The sequence below is a fragment of the Leguminivora glycinivorella genome, chromosome 10 (genome assembly GCF_023078275.1).
Source record: "Leguminivora glycinivorella isolate SPB_JAAS2020 chromosome 10, LegGlyc_1.1, whole genome shotgun sequence".
Lineage (NCBI taxonomy): Eukaryota > Metazoa > Arthropoda > Insecta > Lepidoptera > Tortricidae > Leguminivora > Leguminivora glycinivorella.
Window position 1 is genome coordinate 16,267,428 of NC_062980.1, and position 20,921 is coordinate 16,288,348.

Sequence of the window (20,921 nt, forward strand, 5' to 3'; positions counted from 1 at the left end):
TATCACTAGAACCCCTCTAAGCTGCATATTACCAGTTTTCATTTGGATAAATATTCTTAAATAGGAAAGAATTCCCCATCGACTGGTCTTGGAATCATATTTTTATCATTTTTAGTTACCGAGATACAGAGTCGACATACCTCGCTAAGTGCACTATTTTATAACCCTTTTCAATAGTATAAAACCGCAAACCCACATTTGTCTTCTATAACTTATATTAAAGCGCTTAGCAGTTGTTTATCTTCATAGTTTTATCACACGATACATAACTATAACAACGTTACTTGACATAAGCTTCATAAATTCCCATTAAAGCCGTTTAATTGCGTTATTACATTTTATAACATTCACTTTTTTAAATAAAATACTACGCTTAAACACGACTAAAGTCCTTTAACCGTGTATTTAAAGACTTTCATTGTAATTTCGGTTACAAATACATCACTAAAACCTAGTTACTGCGCTTTACGGTGAATTTATTACTAAAAAATATTCATAATGCCACACTGAAACAGGACAAACCAGCAAAGCTACGCTAAAACCCCGCTAGTTGTAAAAGTATACCTTCCAAAGTTATTGCGCCAGTCCGACAGTCGGCCGAGCGGCTCGCGCGCAGAAGGTTGTGCGAAGGCTGTAGTGACCGGTGAATGAACATTTTCTCCTTAAAATGTTAAGAAACCGAAGACCAGGTAAGTGTTAAATATCTTTTTTTTAAGGTTTTTTTCAAGCACAACTTGCGTTTTGCTAACGTATTATCACACGTTTGCCGCGACAAGTAAATACCTAACTCATAAGTTATTCGATCAAGAGCCCAGTTAAAACTATTGTGTACAAATAAAGCGTAAACAAAAAAGTCAAGAAATTACATTGTACCATCCTATTGCTAATATTGCTATGTAGGCATTGCCATAGCCACATACATTTTGTAAGCATTTATTTACCTTACAATGTTTTAGTACCTATGTAGGTATGGATTACTTGCGCAACATTATATTACCGTCAAGCTGATTTAATAATGGAGTCAAAAATCAAATTAATTAATGTTATTTCTTTTAGGTTTGTTACGAACTTCAGGATACAAACGATAACAGAGATCTGCGAATAAAACGAATACCGAAAAACCGACCACAAGTCATCACACCAGCAGTAAGTTTAATAAATGTAGAACAGAAGGGGATTGCTCAACTCGATCTTTACCAAGGAACATTCTATCGTTGTGTATTGTTTCAAGAATTTTTGAGATTGATACCTCAGAATTCTTTGCCTAACTTAGCCACGTCGAACGTTTCTGCTTTAATTTTCAATGCTGACGAAAATACATCAATTTTAAAACTCCCTTTTACTGGTCCAAGCTAAAACCGTTGCTGACGATCATCGAATTTGGGTTTATCCTTCGTTGTAACAAAATCGAACAACGTTTACTTCTTTAATCATTCGTAAAATGCTTCTCATCTTGATATAAGGAAAGAAGGTTTTTGACTACTCTGTCGCAGACGCATTGAAATTACAAGTGATGACTCGAAAGAAGAAGAACTCTATACCTAGCATGTAAAAATTGTAAAATGACAACATATGTATCATCCAAAATGAAGCTTTATCTTGATTTATCCGCTCCAATTCATACAAACAACAGAGAAACAGACTTAAATTTAACCTAGTTAATACAATTTTAAGCAATGATGCACCTGATTTTACCAGAAATTGTTAACAAAGATCTCTATATTGATTCTAGTTTAAAGAAAAAAAAAAGATGTATGATATATAAGTACCTGTTCATTCAGACCCTTCAAATCCAGAAGTTTTACATACAGAAAAGGAGGACTGACCTACACATAAGTACATATAACCATTTATCGATGCAGAACCACCTTCGATATAGAGCACTACATTCGTAATACAACTGTCGAAAACCAAACGCACAAAAAAAGAAAAATAAATTTTAAGAAGAACGGAATCAAGCGGAAAGAGAGAAAATTATTATGTCAAACAATCCTAAATGTATTTTGAATTTTTGAAGTATAAAATAAATAAAGATTGCTATTTTCACTTGCTTGGCGAATAATAAATGAAATCCGTGTTTCTTTTTGTAAGAACTGCCAATGTCAACCGTTTTTAACCTTATATAACTCGGTAATAAAAACATTATTTTAATAGTGTATTATAGTAATAATACGAATAACTTTGGATATCCAAGAGCGACACCTTTCGCCGTGTCGGTATAGCAAATTGATTTGTTGCAATGTAAAAAGCGAATTTTATTGTTTCATATTAATGTTATGTTAGTTTTCACTAATGTTAGAATATTATATTAAGTTTAAATATGTTAATTTGTAACATAACGTATAACGAGGTTTTTTATGCATGCAAATAAATGGTTAGAATATCATACAGTTGTCTTTTATTCATTTAACAAATTGAATTGCTCTTGAAACTTAGTGCAGGTACTGCAGGTAAACGGGACATTGCTAAAATGATAAACTCCTTTTAAAAAAAATAACAATGCTAAAACCTAGTAATCGTCGCTGGTTTGTCATATAGCGGGCTTTTAGATTAGGAATGCATACAAATTATTTCGATGTTAGTAGTCATTGCATAGCTTAAAAACGGTTACAGCATTTTTTTAGAGCATATACGATAGTATAAAATTGTTTAGTGTCTTTGCGGTTATTAAGCTATGTTTTTAGATTATTATGCAATGCTCAGTTACGATTACTATAAACACGTAAATTTACTTTGCCGTTATTAAGCCATGTTTTATGTATTATTCAATCCTAAAAAACGGCTAAAGTATACTTAACCGTGTTTTAACAGTAAAATCATATATATTTTAGGAATTATTTGCATAACTTAAACACAAAATGGCGAATTTCTAATAAATTAAACAATATTTAATTAAATTGATTTTAAATAATGTTAGCGTGAATTTAGTTTTAATTTAAGAATAAAAGAAATCTGGACTAAATCGACACATTTCCTAGAGATATGGGTTTTTATGTTTTTTGCCCATATCTCAAAACTATCATTTGTGGGTTAGATGGGTTTTAGTGATAGGACGGCAGCATTTTGAATATGCAGTTTGAGTGCAACCATGAAAATAAAACTGTCTATGGTATGGTTCTCTGAAACCTGGCCACTAAGACGAATCGAGCCGCGTCGAATCGAGTTCTCATACATTTGAATGCGATTCGACGCGTCGCCAATGAACGCAGCAGAAAACGAACGAGACTCGACTCTGCGAATGCCAGGCTTTATCTGACATTCTAAGGTTGGCAACAATGTATTTCATACAATATTTTAATTTTCTATGATGAAGTGACCGGTTTGTTAAGTTGGTAGCAATGTATTACAGAACTTTAACAGCTATATAAACGTGCTACTGCTACAATATGTTTGCAGGGTATAGACTAGATAGACTTGTTCTGACATCTTTTATGTAGGGTTTTAAAGTTGTAACACGAATAACAGTACGGGAGTAGAAAATAGTTATTTGTTATACAAGGGTGCAAAGTTGTATTTTAACGCCGAGTGTGGAATTGAAAAACGAGCAAGTGAAAGGATTCTGAACTTGCGAGTTTTTTTAACACACGAGAAGTAAAATACATTTGCACCCGAGTGTAACACAAAACTTTTCCCCTCACTATAACGAGGAAAGTACAACGCAAAAAACGCGAATATCACTGCTTCCAGTAGTTCCACAGGTGGTAAATCATCGTCATCACTAGATTCACTTCTTTAAGTTAAGTACTTCACTTTTATCAATTTTAAAGCAGAAAAAATGACTATATTCAAGGTCAAATTAAAAATCAAACGAACTTACCAAGTGAAGTTCGATGATAATTATGTGAGCAGCTTCATTCGACGCGATTTATTAATGTTTACATGTTGTAGTAGCATTACCAAGCATCAGCCTTGCACGGTCTGTTAAAAGATTTTTTTTTTTTTTTTTTTTTGTTGGCAACTCGTTTTTTCCCCACCAGTTCCACCACCAATCCAACATGGCGCCGGGCCTGGTGCAGTCCGCCATTGCTCATTCCGTTTAAAGCAATTTGTTTCATATTTATTGGGTTGGGATATTTATTATGGGAGGGTATGCGTAAATCGCGTCGAATGAAGCTGCTCACATAATTATCATCGAACTTCACTTGGTAAGTTCGTTTGATTTTTAATTATGTTTCACAGCTTCATTCTTTGCGATTTATTAATGTTTACATGTTGTAGGATGTTCAGAGCCAGAAAATAAATAAATATGAAACAAAAGGGTTAAAAAATCATAATCGGTAAGATATGCATTTTTTATTTCATTTATTGACATTTCATATATTGAACACTTATCCAAGTTCTTATGATAATATAATCATGCAATATACATTTTTATTCATGTTACAGGTTATTCGACAGAACAGACATCGCAAATTGATTAGGATCAACAATAATCTGCCTGTTGTAATATTTTGCAAATACTGAGGAGGAATCAGTCCAGCCTGCAGTTCTTCTAATTAAATCTAAGGAAACTCCAAGTTTATTAGCCGAAGTAGTAGCAGCGTGCCTGGTGCTATGTGCGCTAAATATGGAGGTGTCTATTCCAGATAAACTAAGAGTGTTTTTTATCCAACGACTGAGTGTTTGTGATGATAAATTATTATGTGGCCGTCTATGACTAATAAATAAATAATCGTGTTCAATCCTAAGTGTTGTTGTTTTATTAATGTATGATTCAAGACATCTTGCTGGACAAATTTCTGGACGTGTGTCAAAATACGGTAAGCGTAAAATAGGCTGGTAGGAGTTAGGCTTTGTTGTTTTAATAGAATCTGGTATGTGTATAGTTATATCGACAGGAGCATTGACCTTGATGTTGCTCAGTTTTATTAATGAGAGTGTTTGCACACGATGTGCCGTTACTAAGGCTAATAAAGTTAAAGACTTTTTACCTAAAACTTCTAAACTTAAGGTTTCATTAGGCCATTTCTGTGACAAATAATTTAAGACTATGTTTGGGTCCCACGTTACATTGTATCGGGGTTTAGAAGGTCTGAGCTTAAAAACACCTTTCATAAAACGTTTTATTATTTCGTGATTAACAATTTCACCTAATATTAACGATAAAGCAGATTTGTAGCTATTAATTGTGCCATATTGTGCCCCGTTATCAAACACCTCTGTTAAGAAATCAACGATTTGAGGAACAGATGGATTTGTATAATCAACACTTTTATTATTACAATAGGTTATCCACTTTCTAATACATCCATCATATTGTTTGTATGTTGAATCTGATAGGGAAGCTACCATTATTTTTATGCATCTAATAGGCAGGGACTTCTTCAGCAACGCCTGCCTGAAAGCTTCGCGGCAACCAATTTGAGGGTCTTGTATAGGTTGTGACTCGTCCTGAAAGGAGATATTAATAATTTAGCATTTGGTTCGAAAGTAATACATTCGGAAACAGTTAGTTTTTTGAATAACGGGAACCATGGTTGCATTGGCCAATATGGTACAACTACTATGCCCTCAGCCTTATCAGTTATTATTTTTTGCATTGTTTTAGCAAGTAACGCGAATGGTGGAAATGCGTAAAAATATTTATTTTTCCAAGAGATCGTAAAAGCATCTATGGCCCAGGCATCGGGATCATTTTTCCACGTTACATAAATAGGACATTTAGCATTGTGACGGCTGGCAAACAAATCAACCTCCGGGTACCCGAAATTTGACGTTATTTCGTTGAATGCGTAATCATTTAATTCCCATTCAGTATCATTAAACTTTTTACGTGATAGTGAATCGGCTTCAAAATTCTCTTTTGACTTGATGTACGATGCAAAAATAAATATTTTTCGACATATGCACCATTCCCAAATTTCTCTGGCAATCTTATTTAAATGTGTAAACTGTATGCTGCCCATTCTATTAATGCAGGAAATTGCAGTAACGTTATCTATGCGCAAAAGAATTCTACAGTCGTATAGATCCCTTGCAAAACTTTTAAGTGCGAAGAAAGCGGCCTTCATTTCTAACTCGTTAATGTGTAAATTAATTTCATCGTCCCTCCAATGGCCGAACGTTTCATTATGATCACAATAGGCACCCCAACCTGTTGTAGACGCATCTGAAAATATTTCTAATTTATAGTTGTCTACGCACAGAGGAGTATAACCCTGGTCTATGTTATTGAGCCACCAAAACATGTCATTTTTTAATGCTGTGGGTATTCTTATATTTTGTTCATAACTAGGATTATTTAGTAAACATGAATACTTGAAATGCTCAAATTCCTTGGTGTAAAGCCACGAATATTGAATTGCTGGACATGCCGACACCAAAAGACCCAAAAATCGTGCAAAATCACGTAGTGTACACTTATAGCTATTTAATAATGCCTGTAATTTTTCTTTAATCTTTATTCTTTTGGTGTCAGGAAGTTTCATAATCATATTTTCGGAGTCAAATACGAAACCAAGGAATTTGCATTCCATTTTTGGGGCCAAACAACTTTTATCGAAGTTTAGTAAGAAACCTAACCTTTCTAATGTATTTTTAGTGATGTAAACATTAGTTTTACATTCAGAGTATGAAGTGCCAATCAGAAATATGTCATCTAAGTATATGACTGATAGTAAACCTTGTGATCTTAAATATTCCATTACAGGTTTCATTAATTTAGTAAACACATACGGACTGGAACTTAATCCGAATGGTAATGCATTAAAATTATATAAAATGTCGTTATACATAAAACGCAAATACTTTCGATGAGATTCATGAACAGGTAGTAAAAAGTATGCATCCTTTAAATCTATACATGCCATGTAACAGTAATTTGTAATGAATTTAGAAGCGGTACGGTAATCCTCCATTTTAAAATGTTTTGTATCTACGAATTTATTTAAACATTTTAAGTTTAATATGAAACGTTTGTCGCCATTCGGTTTAGGCACCAGGAAAACTGTGGATAAAAATTCGCCATCAACGTGATCACACTTTGAAATCGCGTTAATTTCTAGTAAGGATTTTATTGACTTATTAAAATCCTGATGCTCTTGGTCAGTTTTGGGGTAAACTCGGGGGGTATCGGGGCGATGAGGCGTGGAGGTGAAGGGTATTAAATAACCCTTAAGCCAAGATAAAATGACTGGATCATCCGTTATTTTAGTCCATTCATCATAATAGCACCGAAGTCTACCAGCGTACTGTACCTCGTAGTCTATCTCCGATAAGTCCGATAGCGGGGGGTGCGTCGAGGCGACGGCGTGCGGGCGCGATGCGGCGGCGGCGCCCGGCGATGGTACGGGTGGCTGCTCGCGCTGGGCTGGTAGCGCTGAGGCGTCCGAGGAGCGCGAGCTGTGCGCGCCGTGTTGGCGCCCGGCTTGTTGTCGGTCCTGCGATGGGGCTTGAAGTTTAAATGGCCCTTATTTGCGATAAAATTATTTTTGTTGAAAACTGACTTTTGTTGTTGTTTTAATGACTCCCCGGTTTTTTGGATGCTTTTGGCTACCTTTAATTTTTCGCTCACGTTTTCGCCAAACAAAAATGTATCTCTCTCTGCTTCGACCAATGTTTCTTTAAGAGAAGCATCTGTTGACGCTAAGACGAAGTGGCGTCTCGTCATGGTATCGCTGTGATGGTTATCGCACAGGATTCGACATGCGTCACTCAGGGGCTTTAGAAGTTTTTGTTTATTATTCTCTCCTGAAATTATTGCTTCTGTAACAGAGGCCAGGGCAGCAAGGGCCACGCCCACTTGATTTTGTTTTTGCATAATACAAAAGTCGCGTTTTACAGAGCCATCTGACAAGGCAGCCTTTGCTTCAGGGTTTAGTTTGGGGGCTAAAAGCATGTCGCAGTTTCTAGGGATCATATACTGCTTTAACAGTTTTTCTTTCGTCTCCTTGTCTAAACCCTTTACAAGTATTTCTTGCCATCGGTTGGCAATGTCCTTGTGCACAGGTGGTCCAAATTGCTGGTCACTTTTTGGGGCGTCACCCAGTAAGGACAAAATCTCGTCGTCGAGTTGCTGCTCTTCCTGAGCAGGCAGATCAGTCTCAGTATCAATTTGAGGTGGCGTCGTCTGTTCCGGTGGCGTCGGCTGTTCCGAAGGCGACGGCATGTCCTGCGGCGAGCGCGGCGGCGGCGGCGGCGGCGGCAGCGGCGAGACGGCACGTGGCGAAGTAACCCGTGGCGAGTCTGGCGAACAGTGGACCATGGCCACAGTAGTTTCCTTGTGTACCGCGACTTGACTTGTGTCGTCTGGAACAATTAAATGGTTTGTTATATTTTTGTGACAGCACCTGCCCTAGTAGCAGAAACGTATCACTTAAATTGTGACGAAGACAACCCGGTTTGGTTGCTCGCATCACTGTTCCATTTTGGATATATTTTTATATTTGTTGTGACAGTACCTGCCCTACTAGCAGTAACGTATCACTTAAATTGTGACGAAGCCAACCCGGTTTGGTTGCTCGCATCACTGTTCTTATAATATCTGCCCATTTGGCAATACGCATCCACAGAAGTTAATACTAACCGTCTGAAAGTGCAGAAGAATCGGACGATGAGGATATAATTCGACGTCTAGCTGGTTTTTTCGCCAACTTATTTTCCAATTTTTGTATTTTTCGTCGTATCTCGTCGTCTCGGAGCTCTTCTTTCCTCTTGCCCATGTCGAAAGATTCTCGTTGCGGCGGACTCAAGACACGTGCGAAGGCTTGAGCACGGAAATACAGAATGAGCAATGGCGGACTGCACCAGGCCCGGCGCCATGTTGGATTGGTGGTGGAACTGGTGGGGAAAAAACGAGTTGCCAAAAAAAAAAAAAAAAAAATCTTTTAACAGACCGTGCAAGGCTGATGCTTGGTAATGCTACTACAACATGTAAACATTAATAAATCGCAAAGAATGAAGCTGTGAAACATAATTACAACTAAAATAATATATTTTTTCCATTAATTTTTATGAATGGAGGTTATTTCAGTTACAAAGTTGCTCAATGTGTTATTATGTAAACATTTATGTATTGAATAAGATTTCATTATGCATTTTTTAACTTGAAAAAACCGGATAATGCTAGTCTGGCTCGAACACCGAAGGTTACGTGTATATTTTACTATTTTTTTTTCTCACAACTATATTAATAATCATGTATGGTGTAAGACGATTTATTTTCCAAATTTCATAGTTTATTTATTATCTATTAATTTTGACTTCCTCGAGAGTGTAGATTTTTTTTCAACTCAATTAACCTATGTTGTATTTACTTAGAAATAAGGTTTTTTTTACAGCTTCAAGGAACGGTACAGTACACTTGAGTATAGGGTTTTTCCGAAATAAATAATATTGACGAATTGATAAACGGATTGACAAGAAAGTACATAATTGTATAAGGGTTCCATTTTTCTTTTTTTATCCGAAAACGATAAAAATCTTCGTCACTCAAAACTTTGTGTGATTTCTCAAGTCAGCTTTTTTTCATTTATTAAACATTTTATTTTCATTTATTTATTTTAAAATGTTTCCAGAAAGGATAGATACCTAGATCTTATCACACAAAATTTCATACAAAACGACGTGCAATGCAATGTTAAATCACTTGCTATTTTTTTAAGTTACTTAGAATAACTATCGTATTTCGATAGTTTGTAATATACGTTTACACGCACTGAACCCTACACGAAATTTGTCATTATACTAAACACTAATAAATTTCTGACAGTTAATCTTAAAAATCAATTTAAAATGATTTATTTTTAACAAATATTAAAAAATAACTATTCGGTCAGAGTGAGTACTTTCAGACATAGTCTCAATAAAAAGGGAAACTACACTTTCTGTCTCATTCATAGAGATTATACTTGACTACAAACCCACCTACCATACACCATTTAAACAAGTTTTAAGAGAGTAGGCTAGATTTTTATAAGAAAAGCCTGCTATATAAATATAAATATTATAGGACATTCTTACACAGATTGACTGAGCCCCACGGTAAGCTCAAGAAGGCTTGTGTTGTGGGTACTCAGACAACGATATATATAATATATAAATACTTATATACATAGAAAACATCCATGACTCAGGAACAAATATCTGTGCTCATCACACAAATAAATGCCCTTACCGGGATTCGAACCCGGAACCGCGGCGTAGCAGGCAGGGTCACTACCGACTGCGCCAGACCGGTCGTCAAATGTTATGTGACGCAAAACACACGATCTGGAAACATTCACGATTTCTACAAATAGTACAAAATTATCGCTGTGTATGAGATTGTACAAATCGGGCACAAACATCTAACACATCTTTTTATACAATATTTACGAAAATATAGCTATGTGTCATAATTCACATAGCAGGCGCAATTCCAAAACTGCTGTTATAAGAAGATAATGTAGTTATGTGATTTATTGCAGTTAGCGATTATAGGAGGAACATTCAATGTATGGGCATCACATACCTACTTTTGATAAAACCTGTAATACTGAAATGAGCTCGACGCTGTTTTTGGAGCATATGTATTTAGAAATAAGGTTTAAAAAGGCATTGAAAACGAAAAATCGTTAAAAATCACATAGCGAATTTTGCACGCGCAACGACGAATATTGTCCTATTTTATTAACAATTTTTGTTTTAATCTGTCTATTCGGAACTCAATATGATGTTTATTATATTGTAAACCTACAGTTAGTTAGGCTATAAGAATTTTTCGTCGTGGAGAATTTTCCCTACCTGGGTTTTTTCTCAGGAAGAGGACATCACCATCATAATAAAATTATAATACAGTATGATATTTTCAATAGAATATAATTTGACTTGTGTTAATTAGAATTGGAAGGTATTTTCTATTCACGTTCCGTATTTAAGCAAAGCTTGAAAAAAATATTAAAAAGCAGCGGACATTGTCAAGGAAAGGAAAAATACACTAAACTTAATAAAAAGAATATAAAAACAAAACCCTTTTAAGATCACTCTCGTCCATTCTGATACAAAGTGAAAAAAATATTAGCCTTGGATACTATTTTTTAAAAGGATTTGAGTTAAATCTATAGAAAAGTCAGAAATAGATTTATGTAATTTTCCAAAAGAATAAGTAAGAAAGAATTATTTTTATGAAGAACAAAGTTGAAGATTGATCTTTAGTTGAAGTAAAAATATTTTATGGTTTATAAAATAACTGAAATTTCTATTAATCGTTTGACTCAAGAGGTAGCTTTACAAATTCGAATTAGAAAGAATAACTTTTATTCAAAACTTAAAAGTCAACTTTTTCTCAATTTCCACGGTGAAATAATCACCTAATTACCTTGTAAGCAGGATTAACAGGATATATACGCCCTAATCTATAAAATTTCTGTAGGGTGTAATTTATATAACGGGTATATTTAACGGACATAGTGGGCTGGCTATGTAAAATCACCCTGTCTATTTTGTCCCGAAAACTCTCTAACAAGCAAACATGACGAGTTGATCAGCCGATTCGAGTATTTTTTGGTGTCCATAATCTATGTAACGTTAGGAAATTTCTGGGTAAAATGAAGTTAAAATTTTTTGTGTTTTGAATTTTGTATCAGCTCTCTACTCGCCACCTTATGCTAATGGGCTCCTATATCCGCACTTCCTCATAAAGTGAGGCCATACTTGCCACCTTAAATATTGTCTGTTATAAAAATGACTTCCTGAATCTGCTTTCAAATATTGTTCCTAGATATACGAATGGGACGACAAGATCCGAGGAGCCGTGTTGTCCTCATTCTTCTGGGGATACACCATCATGCAGATCCCAGCTGGTATCCTGGCGAAGAAGTTTGGTGGCAAACCGATGCTACTGTCTGCTTTATTGACCAATGGAGTCCTGTGCTTAGCTACTCCTAGTGTGGCTAAATTTGTAAGTATTTTAGAGAAATTGAGACCTTATTTAATCTGCTCACTAAATTTTAAACTAAAGGAAATTTTGAAAAGTTCACACCACTGGCAATACTCTAACCTGCGACCTTTTGAAACACCACCGGACCTGCCGTCCAGCTAAGGTTGCCAGATATTCGGGATTTGACGGGATTTTTACAATTTTTTGCATGTCCTCCCGACTCCCGACAAAATGGACGGTCCAGTCGCCCTGGTGCCGTAGCCGAATGGCATTTCTGCGACGCGAAACGAAAACGAAACGCCGCGAAAGGTAGTCTGACTCTGTCGCGCCAACACGCACGAGCGATAGAGATAGATATCTACGAGCGTTTCGTTTCGTGAGCGTTTGTGCCATTCGGCTACGCACCCTGACCATGGACCAACTGAGCCATGGAGGCCTCAAACTTTAGTTTGAAAATTATTTGTATCAAAGGGCCCATTTAGACGGTATGAGAACTCGCATACGAGTTTTATTATATTGCAGTATTTGATGGCTGTGCAAAATTGTATGTAACTTCAACAGCCCGCAATGTAATAACTAATAAAATCGCATGCGAGTTCGCACGCCGTCTAAATCAGGCATAACGCTCGCAGATGTTTCTGCATGATACACTATCTAGTTAGTACATACTGACGCTAGTACTACTCATTCTATCCAGTTTTATTCTATAGGCCTTGGTCGTTAGCCGAACCTAATTATTACATACAGCCATTTATGCACAATGTAATTGGATATTTAAAACAAAGTTTACTTCAGTGATAAGTGTAATAGATCAAGAGCCCAGGCCCGCCAGACCTTCCTCAAATTCTCAAGGATGAAACTTTGGGACAATGTAGAGTTCACATCGGCGTTTAATGTGTGCATATTTTCTAGTTCGGCCCATCGGCCAATTTTTTGCTATCAAGTGATGAAGGTGAAAAAAAAAAGTGCTTACTTTCCTTAAATTCTCAAGGCTGATTTTTATATATGTGTTAGAGCACGTTGTTAGAAATTGGTTATCATCAATGCCAGACCGTTTCCGCCGGCCATAACTTTTGCCAGACGCGACAAAGTTGGCAAAAAACGACTCTAACTTACCTCATTTTCTCAAGCCTGATTTTGATATATGATACGCAGGGACCTGTAACTAGACCGTTTGTAAGCAGCCAGACCAATCGGATGGACCCAACCATCCGCCAGACCGACTTAAAGTTTCGATATGAGCATTAGTAGAATTGAAATATTCTGGGTCTATCAAAAGCTAAAAACTTGAATTTTCTACATTAAGCTACGTGTATATTGTATACTTGACGTAATAAGCGACTTTCAAAAATTTTACTTCTAAGGAAATAAAAAAATGAAAGTTTATATGTGGTGCAAGATTAATTTTAAGCTATGAATTTTATTTACACTGCGTAAGTACATGTGTATTTTATTATAAATATAACTTTTACCAGACGCGACAAAGTTGGCAAAAAACGATTCTAACTTACCTCATTTTCTCAAGCCTGATTTTGATATATGATACGCAGGGACCTGTAACTAGACCATTTGTAAGCAGCCAGACCAATCGGATGGACCCAACCATCCGCCAGACCGACTTAAAGTTTCGATATGAGCATTAGTAGAATTGAAATATTCCGGGTCTATAAAAGCTAAAAACTTGAATAACGAATTGAATTTTATATTATAAATAACGTAAACAAGGAAAAAACAAATTGGTAGAATGCATTATAAATTAAATATTCAATTCAAAGAAGTAAACAATCAATGTTACAACGGTATATAACTAAACGAATTTCCTTTCTCCTACAAAACATGGTAACATACCTAAGTGACGAACTTTAGAATTACAAGTTTAGGAAGTTTAAACATTTGTACTCAATACGAACATCATCAACCCCGTTATAACCCATGTCGGAGATGCTGAATTTTTAGACACGAATAAATTTTTGGCATTCTTCAAATACATGTATGCCGTTATAAAAAGTTTAGAATACTTTACGTGTGTACACAACATATACACTTATACTTTCCACCTCATTTTAACTGAACTTATGTAAATGCTTAAATAACTTTTGTAGTATGCGAGGGATTTGACATTATATGCAACATACACATAGTGCCTTTATACATAGTGTGAGGTCCCTCGCCCACAAATTAAAAAGGATCGATCTTAAAACTAATTTTAAACCACCTTGTTCGACGACCGAAAAAAAAGTTTAATTTACTTTTCTTCTTTAAATTTATAATAAAATACACATGTACTTACGCAGTGTAAATAAAATTCATAGCTTAAAATTAATCTTGCACCACATATAAACTTTCATTTTTTTATTTCCTTAGAAGTAAAATTTTTGAAAGTCGCTTATTACGTCAAGTATACAATATACACGTAGCTTAATGTAGAAAATTCAAGTTTTTAGCTTTTATAGACCCGGAATATTTCAATTCTACTAATGCTCATATCGAAACTTTAAGTCTTGAGAAAATGAGGTAAGTTAGAGTCGTTTTTTGCCAACTTTGTCGCGTCTGGTAAAAGTTATATTTATAATAAAATACACATGTACTTACGCAGTGTAAATAAAATTCATAGCTTAAAATTAATCTTGCACCACATATAAACTTTAATTTTTTTATTTCCTTAGAAGTAAAATTTTTGAAAGTCGCTTATTACGTCAAGTATACAATATACACGTAGCTTAATGTAGAAAATTCAAGTTTTTAGCTTTTATAGACCCAGAATATTTCAATTCTACTAATGCTCATATCGAAACTTTAAGTCGGTCTGGCGGATGGTTGGGTCCATCCGATTGGTCTGGCTGCTTACAAACGGTCTGGTTACAGGTCCCTGCGTATCATATACCAAAATCAGGCTTGAGAAAATGAGGTAAGCTAGAGTCGTTTTTTGCCAACTTTGTCGCGTCTGGTAAAAGTTATATTTATAATAAAATACACATGTACTTACGCAGTGTAAATAAAATTCATAGCTTAAAATTAATCTTGCACCACATATAAACTTTAATTTTTTTATTTCCTTAGAAGTAAAATTTTTGAAAGTCGCTTATTACGTCAAGTATACAATATACACGTAGCTTAATGTAGAAAATTCAAGTTTTTAGCTTTTATAGACCCAGAATATTTCAATTCTACTAATGCTCATATCGAAACTTTAAGTCGGTCTGGCGGATGGTTGGGTCCATCCGATTGGTCTGGCTGCTTACAAACGGTCTGGTTACAGGTCCCTGCGTATCATATACCAAAATCAGGCTTGAGAAAATGAGGTAAGCTAGAGTCGTTTTTTGCCAACTTTGTCGCGTCTGGTAAAAGTTATATTTATAATAAAATACACATGTACTTACGCAGTGTAAATAAAATTCATAGCTTAAAATTAATCTTGCACCACATATAAACTTTCATTTTTTTATTTCCTTAGAAGTAAAATTTTTGAAAGTCGCTTATAACGTCAAGTATACAATATACACGTAGCTTAATGTAGAAAATTCAAGTTTTTAGCTTTTATAGACCCGGAATATTTCAATTCTACTAATGCTCATATCGAAACTTTAAGTCGGTCTGGCGGATGGTTGGGTCCATCCGATTGGTCTGGCTGCTTACAAACGGTCTAGTTATAGGTCCCTGCGTATCATATATCAAAATCAGGCTTGAGAAAATGAGGTAAGTTAGAGTCGTTTTTTGCCAACTTTGTCGCGTCTGGCAAAAGTTATGGCCGGCGGAAATGGTCTGGCATTGATGATAACCAATTTCTAACAACGTGCTCTAACACATATATAAAAATCAGCCTTGAAAATTTAAGGAAAGTAAGCACTTTTTTTTTTCACCTTCATCACTTGATAGCAAAAAATTGGCCGATGGGCCGAACTAGAAAATATGCACACATTAACCGCCGATATGAACTCTACATTGTCCCAAAGTTTCATCCTTGAGAATTTGAGGAAGGTCTGGCGGGCCTGGGCTCTGGGTCTATAAATTTACAATTATTTTCTAAACGTCGGTTAGCCTAGTGGTCTATATCAAGTTTTGCAATGTCATTTAAATTGTGCGTAGTTAACAAGAAAACAGGAAGAACCGTGTAAATACAAGTCAAAAATAATCAACTATGTAGTTATTATCTTGTAAGCGTTGGCTAGTATTTACTTCTACTCGCATTACGTAGGTATGCAATGCAAATATTTAAAAAGTCTTGGAAAAATCACATAATTATATGGGTTCTAGTACGAGTAGTACTAATCCTTTAATTAAACATTGGTTACATGCGATTTTTTTAAACGACTGCCCAAAACAGATTGTACTGTTTTCTGCTTTCATGTGTGTATAGTATAGGAGATTCTTTGTTCCACCATAATTTCTAAACGCCTTAAGCGATTTAGCATTATTTAGCACAAAATAATTCGTAATTATGATGTCATAAAATAAACTTGACCAGACCTTTAAATATTTCAGGGATGGCTAGCCATATGCCTTGTCCGCATGGCTATGGGCCTGACGCAGGCTTGCTTCATGCCTAGCACACACACGCTCATAGGCCAGTGGGCCCCACCCCAGGAAAGGACGAGACTTAGCATGATCGCTTATGCAGGTAATTATTTCAAGGTTGTTTGACAACTGCTTGTCTACTTCAATGGGATATTTTTTATGGGATAGGAGGCAAACGAGCAGACAGGTCGCCTGGTGGTAAGCGATCACTGCTGCCCATGGACACCCGAAATACCAGAAGTGTTGGAGGTTCGTTGCCGGCCACAGATCAATACAACAAGATGGCCCTTACAGGGCGACTCGCGGTCACCAAGCATACGACAAATCAGGTTTATAAAAGTTTGAACGCGTGCGACACCGATCAGTAGCGCCCAAGTATACGACCCGCTAACAGTGTCCGTGTCCGCTCGGGAAAAAATCTTAAATAATCAATTTTGGTTGCAAACAATGGTCTCTTACAGCATAAAGTGGTGTGGCAAGTCTTCTAACACTTCTACATGTAAAAAAGATGGAACAACATTCCACAGTTAAGTCAAATTAATTATTTTGTTGAATATTGTTTATTGTCCGCGGAGTTCATTTATACTGGTCAATATGGTTGTGCTGAGCGGCGCCGAGGCGCGTCCATCCCTCTTTACTGAGTTAACAATGTGATATGCTATCCCTTTCACGTAAACGACTAGGCATGGGGCCATGTTAGTTTATGTCTGTTGCGGGAACTTCGTACTGCCGTTCGTACCATGTGCTACCATTTTATGAAATATAAAAGAAAGCAGATTTGTAATAGTGAATAATTATCTAGAATCTGTAGAGTCTGTAGTGGTATTTAGTTCATTGATTAGTTTAGAATATTTAGTTGGTTATTTAACTTAGTAAACGTAAGTAAAAATGCACAGTTTAGTTATTAGTTACTAGAATGATTTTTATTGAGATGCTATCACAATTATCATCCTCCTTGCGTTATCCCGGCATCGGCATTCGCCACGGCTCATGGGAACCTGGGGTCCGCTTTGGAAACTACTACCAAGATTTGGCGTAGGCACTAGTTTTATGAAAGCGACTGCCATCTGACCTTCCAACCCGAAGGGTAACTAGGCCTTATTATAATTTAATTATAATATTATAATTTGTTGCAAAACAAATTCACCACAGTACTGGTACCGGTACCATTGTCTATAATAGACATGTCCCATTCCCATCCCTACTGCTAATCATAAAGGCGCGCCATTATTTGAAACGACCAATGGCAGCACCGTGCGCGCCCGCCTCACCCCGCAAGGATTGGTGATTTGCGTCTCGAACAATATCGCTTGCATTTGGCTTCTAGTGGGGTGTTCTGTGTTGCCGGCCCTTATAGATGGGTGTACGCTCTTTTCTTGAAGGTTTGAAGGTCGTATCGGTCCGGAAATACCGCTGGCGACAATCCATTCCACAGTTTAGCTGTGCGAGGCAGGAAGTTTCTGGAGAAACGCACACTTGAGGACTGCCAACCATCTAAATGATGGAGATGGGAATGTTGTCGCGTAGGACGATGGCGGAAAAAAGCGGTAGGGATTAATCCGAACAATTCCTCGGGGCACTTTAATCATAATTGATAAATAAAATCCAAAATATCTAAAACTGAGGCCAATTTTCTTTGAATCCGAAGACAACGATGGTAAAAATTTTGAATTAATATATTGTATTTCAGTACCATTTTATGAGGCAAACGCCTTGTTTTGTATCGCCTTCGCTTCCGCGTAAATGATCCAGTTCATTTTAGAATTCATCGAAATCTTTACTGTGCAGTGCTGCATCTGCGCAAGAATAGCCCATGACAAGGGCAATGGCAGAATCCTGTCGATGTACCCCTTAGATTTAAAGTCCTAGAACTGTCAAAAGGGCTTCTCCTCGTTGATTTCAGCTTCGTACATGCCCGTATGTTCTGAGTTGTGACGTCATGCCATTCATATTCATACTAATATTATAAATGGCAAAGTGTGTGTGTTTGTTTGTTTGTCCGTCTTTCACGGCAAAACGGAGCGACGAATTGACGTGATTTTTTAAGGGGAGATAGTTGGAGGGATGCAGAGTGACATAGGCTACTTTTTGTCTCTTTCTAACGCGAGCGAAGCCGCAGGCAAAAGCTAGTTAAATTATATATTAGCTACTTTTTCTTCCAGGCATACAAATAGGCACGATTCTGACCATGCCAGTTTGCGGCGTCCTATCTTCGACATCACTTGGATGGACGCTCATATTCTACACAATGGGTGTGCTCGCGTGTGCCACTGCTATTATATGGTGGGGCTTAGCGGGAAGTAGTCCGAGGGAACATCCTTGGGTGAAGCAGAAGGAGCGAGAGTATATTGAAGGCTCGCTTAATTCTAGTGGGAAGGTATTTTTTTTTTTTCATTTATTTTAGAAGCCTCTTAAGAACAGACAAACGCCTTATTGGAAAAAAAACAGTTGTTGTCGCTCCGTGACGACTAATGAGGAATAAAGTGAGGCAACGGAACCCTTAAAGTACATCGACATGACGTAAAGTACAAAAACGGAATGTTAACCCGATCATGGAAACTATAGGTAGACGTAATATCATGAATAATAAATTAACCATCCGTTCAAGGAAACTCACGATTTTAATGATATTTTCAGGCCTGCCCTCCCATCCCTTGGCGCAGCATTCTCACTTCGCGGCCTCTCTACGCAACGGCCATTGTCCACATCGGTTTCAACTGGAGCTTCGTCATGTTTCTGGTCCAAATGCCTACTTACTTAAAACAAGCTCTGGGAATAGACTTGCAAAATGTAAGCATAAAAGATAAGTACTATACCAATCAAGTGATTGGTACGAGTAAAGTACTTATAATAAAATTATAGTCATGAGTATCTAAAGTAACTACCAATTTATCCATCAGGACGCTAAATGGTCTCAAAAATTGCGGACGATGATGCTGATGGTATAAGAAACGTCACAAGAGAACGGGGTTCACAAGAACGTGTTAGAAGTTCAAAAGAAAACGTCCGAATTTCAATTTCGACCGCGCGATTTTATAAAAGTGGCTGGCTTATTCCAGTACTGGATTATTCATAAAGTGTTAACTATTCATAAAGACACAGACAGACGACCGGTCTGGCTCAGTCGGTAGTGACCCTGTCTGCTAAGCCGCGGTCGTGGGTTCGAATCCCGGTAAGGGCATTTATTTGTGTGATGAGCACACATATTTGTTCCTGAGTCATGAATGTTATCTATGTACCTATATAAGTTTGTATTTATATATTTAAGTATCGTCGCTTAGCACCCATAGTACAAGCTTTGCTTAGTTTGGGGCTAAGTTGATCTGTGTAAGGTGTCCCCAATATTTATTTATTTATTTATATTTAGCACCTTAATTTAAAAAAAATGAATGTCCTACGATGAATACTCTTCAATACGACACTTTCAGAGTTCTTCACTCTCGGCTCTCCCGTTCATCGGACAATGGATAATCCTTGTGATTTCTGGCGTGTTAAGCGACTACCTAATCAATAGGAACATCCTAAGTCTGGACGCTACTCGGAAACTTTTCAACTCAATAGGTACTTATGCAAAAACAATCATGAATTTTTAGACTAAAGGAAACAATTACATCTCCGGCAGGACTCGAGCCTGCTAGTTTATGAAATACTGGTCCAGCCATTCTGACCAAATGAGCCGCGGATGCCCGCTGGTTGGTTTAAGCTTGGTTTCTTTGTTATAAAATGCAAAAATGATGTACACTCAATACCACACAATAACGCGTTTGCATAACTACTAACTTCAATACAGTGGAGGACGCTTTTTACTGCAGCTAACTGTTCATACATACTGCAATAATGATAAAGTTATACTTTAATAACATTCAATGACCATCGTAAGCAAGTAGCAATTACTTACATACAAGGCTTTTACCAGTTTCCCATATACTTCTTGGTAATGAATGTACCTATAAGTCTTCTTGGGCTTCCTGGTAAACTCTTAACTTATATTTATTTATTTTATTTTTACGGTGTCAGATATTTATTTCTCTTAAGATTTACAATAAATCTCTAACAGAAAAAACAATGTTTTGTATAAATCTAGGTAAGAGAGGGTAGCATGTAATAACAGTAAGAATAATATATATAATAACTCGCCGTGGCAACAAAACCGATGCGGCCATGATGGGGATGAGATGAGTCCATCTGTGTACTCCAAGTACATTCTTACTTAATTTAAATTTATTTATTTTATTTTTAATTCCTTACAGGCTGCATAGGTGGCGGTATTGGTCTAATCGTGATGTCGTTCCTCACAAGTGAGCACCAGAATATCGCTGTAGCAGTTATGACAATCACTGGCGGAATTTTGAGCAGCAGCGGGTGTGGTTATGTTGTAAGTTTTCTTTACCTTTGAATGTAATAGTTACAATATATAAAGGGTGTATTTTTATATTTGACATTATTTAAGGAATAATCGATGGAATCAGGCGTTACTTTGAGGAAATCCATATGAATCAAAAACTAGAACATTCCTTTGCTAATCCGCGAATAGATAACGTAACAGTCC

At 36.6% G+C, this 20,921-nt stretch overlaps 2 protein-coding genes across 2 annotated transcripts in view; one reads left to right on the forward strand and one right to left on the reverse strand.

The window, feature by feature from the left end:
• LOC125230719 (putative inorganic phosphate cotransporter) overlaps positions 1–20,921 on the forward strand; it is a 28,899-nt gene that overhangs the window by 410 nt on the left and 7,568 nt on the right. The window contains exons 2-7 of the mRNA XM_048135979.1: positions 11,699–11,878; positions 16,340–16,475; positions 18,535–18,749; positions 19,010–19,162; positions 19,801–19,933; positions 20,623–20,747. Coding sequence (XP_047991936.1) covers positions 11,699–11,878; positions 16,340–16,475; positions 18,535–18,749; positions 19,010–19,162; positions 19,801–19,933; positions 20,623–20,747 — 942 coding nt within the window. The remainder of the gene's footprint in view (positions 1–11,698; positions 11,879–16,339; positions 16,476–18,534; positions 18,750–19,009; positions 19,163–19,800; positions 19,934–20,622; positions 20,748–20,921) is intronic.
• On the reverse strand, positions 5,256–8,732 carry LOC125230720. Its single transcript, XM_048135980.1, has 3 exons — positions 8,525–8,732; positions 7,197–8,247; positions 5,256–5,391 (listed from the first exon to the last, which is right to left on the reverse strand). The coding sequence occupies exons 1-2, from the start codon at positions 8,658–8,660 to the stop codon at positions 7,205–7,207; spliced, it is 1,179 nt and encodes a 392-aa protein (XP_047991937.1). The 5' UTR covers positions 8,661–8,732; the 3' UTR covers positions 5,256–5,391; positions 7,197–7,204.